Raw genomic sequence first — 2,797 nt, 5'->3', positions numbered from 1 at the left:
TTGACGGCGCTAGAAACTAGCGTGAGTCAGGCACTGGGCAGGGTTTTGGCCCAGAACAAACAAGCTTGAATCATGGTAGGGCCGTTCGCACCCATGCATGTCCTGTCCTGTCCAGTATCCACTTATTTGGGCGCCCACTCTTCCGTAGGGTACTTACTCCACCGCATGTCCAGATCACTACTACCTGAGACCAAAGACAAAGAAAAGCACCCTTCTTCCCCAGACCGACCAGCAGCCACCACTCTTCGAAACTCTGCATTTCAATCAACCCTTCACCAAAAAGTACTTGCACCATAGAATCATCTCAGCGCATCGCATCGATAGTTCCAGCATCATCCAATTCATCATCTGCACCCCGTCGTTTACTGCATGTCACCGCCGCCCAACAATCAGAGTATCGGTTACGATTGCAGCACTCGGATTAACACCGCCCTACCCACCATAGTCAAAATACTACAACAACAACAACCGCAACATTCACATCTCCCATCCACCACCACCACCACAACCCCTAGAACACACCAAATTACATTCTCCAGTTCTGCTTCGCGTTTACATCGCGGGCACTCCACAGCAGTCGTGTCTCAGAGATTATAGCAGCGCGTGCGCTCAAGCAGACAGGAACAGGACCCCACAATGCCTTCTCGATTAGATGCACCCGTCTTAACGGTAGACGTGGGTCTCATACACAAGGTCGACACTCGCAATGTCGAGAATCTCTTCAGCATGTGGACAGGTGAGTCCTACCGCATAATTGGAACTGGCCGCGTCTTCAAGTACTAACCCGCGTGTAGTATTCTCAAGATGTGCCGCATCATTAGAGCAAGGGCGTCGGTTAGAGAACCTGAGTTGGAGATTATGGAATAGAGAGACCTTCTGTTGCGACCCTATCTCAGAAGCAAACGCCACTACACCAGCCACCTCGATCGCGTCAAGAAGTCCAGATGGTCGATATTCTTCCAACGAAGTACCAAGTCTGTCCGGTAGTCTCGACTCATTGCCCGACGAAGAAGCTCTCGAATTCGACGACTCCACCCTGGCTTCCGATGCAGCTCCCCTTAGCATCCTACACCCTCAAATATACAGACAAGACTCTGTGAGCAGCCGGAGTCGAGGCCGTGAACGACACATCACGCCTGACGATCTCGAGAAGATGGTCCTTAACATAAAGTCACAGAAGAACATCGAGCCGCTCTCCATCAGCACCCACTCGTACCTCGCACCTGTTGCCCCAATCATTGCACCACCTCAACCAAGACCAAAGCAAATATCTGCACCTGCGCCAAAAATCTCAATACCCTCGGTCCAAAACAACTTGGCCGAGCCTGCCCCTGATAACTCAGCCGAGTCGACCAATTCAGACGGTGTAAGCTGCACTTCAGAGCGGAGCACAACTAGCGTAGTCAAGGGCTTTTCACCATCACATGTCAGCTCCTCATATAGGTCGATTCCCCTCCTCAACACCCCAGCATCCATCCCCGAAGTGGATCTCGCTGCCATCACCGCCTCCAATCCCGTCAGAGGCCCACAGCCAAAAAAGCAGACCATGTTTGCGTTAGGAGGATCCTCTGCGGAAGACTCTACGAGTGAGCAGAACAACTCTATGGAGAACAGCCTTAAGCCTATCTTAAAACCAAAGAAGAAGAGTGCCATGTTCTCCTTTGGTGGGTCTTCAAACGAAGACGAAAGCTCTCTACCAGCTAAGATTAACAAGAGCCAAAGCGCACTAGCCAATGGTCTGCAACGTCCTCTCCCTGCCAAGAAGCAAACATCTTTCAAAGAGGAGGTAGCAACACGAACAATCCAGGAAGAGCAACCGTTTGACGATGATGTATTTGAGACCGATGAGGAGGACGACATTGATGAGAGCGCGATTGATGATGACGATGACTCTTCGGACTGGGAGGATTCAGTAGAGGGCAGTGGCAACGCAAGCATCGACGAGAGAACATTCTTTCAACGCGTCGATTCAAAGGCAAATCTCACCTCGCGCCGTTCTCTAATCACCACAATGCTTCACCAAAGTGATCGTGCCAACGCTTTGGCGCAAGCAGCAGCTACAACTTCGAGATCCACACCGGCCCTCCAAAGATCGCGAACGACCTCGCCCAATGGTCCTTCCTTCGCCGCTTCCCCCGACTCTGACGACGCGTCTCCTCTCATGATGAAGAGAGGTCTAAAGCCAATTGCCGAGATTCCTCAAGCTGCTCGTACTTCAGCACAACCTATTATCCAGACTACAACAAATATCACTCCTCATCAGCAAGCGCTTTCCCCGAGAACAACGCGTCGAAAGATGATCTATGACGAGCTCACCGTGAGTCTTCGGCAACATCTTGTTCACGAACACCGACAAAAGTCGCAAACCGCAAACGCGGTTCTCAAGCGTAGACATACTACTCAGGATGTTGCAAACCTCAAACAGTATCCCGAGAAGGTACACATGGAGAGCAAAGATGGTGACGCAGTCAATGCGAGCTGGAATCAGTACTTCGAAGGCGGCCTAGGGGAGTACCACTCCAAGGGATGGTGATCTACCAGAGATTTCTCATATAAGACGCATACTTAATTGTAATAAGAGCCGGAATCACCACCAACACTTTGCGCCTTAAGGACGGACACAGCATCACATTGAAATATATTACACGTTCTGGCATACTTAAAGCCTAACATCGGCTTCACAGCCCACCAGCATTCATCGTCTCCGAGTTCTTGGCACAGAACCAGACCTGCAATTTCATTGGGTCGAATGGACAAACAGCATTGGCATAATGTCTTTTTGCTACATCAGCGAGCA

At 50.6% G+C, this 2,797-nt stretch overlaps 1 protein-coding gene across 1 annotated transcript; it reads left to right on the top strand.

Annotated features, from left to right (window-relative positions):
* Nucleotides 1-636: 636 nt before the first annotated feature.
* On the top strand, nt 637-2,533 carry LHYA1_G009232 (uncharacterized protein; the record flags this gene model as incomplete). The annotated part of the gene is made up of 2 exons (XM_031154135.1): nt 637-736; nt 795-2,533. 2 exons carry the CDS (start codon nt 637-639, stop codon nt 2,531-2,533), a joined length of 1,839 nt encoding a protein of 612 aa, XP_031000895.1.
* Between the last annotated feature and the right edge of the window lie 264 nt (nt 2,534-2,797).

Source organism: Lachnellula hyalina, assembly GCF_007821495.1.
Source record: "Lachnellula hyalina strain CBS 185.66 chromosome Unknown contig00367, whole genome shotgun sequence".
NCBI classification, from domain to species: domain Eukaryota; kingdom Fungi; phylum Ascomycota; class Leotiomycetes; order Helotiales; family Lachnaceae; genus Lachnellula; species Lachnellula hyalina.
Note: the sequence above shows the minus strand (reverse complement) of the source record. Positions and strands in the feature narration are given on the sequence as shown.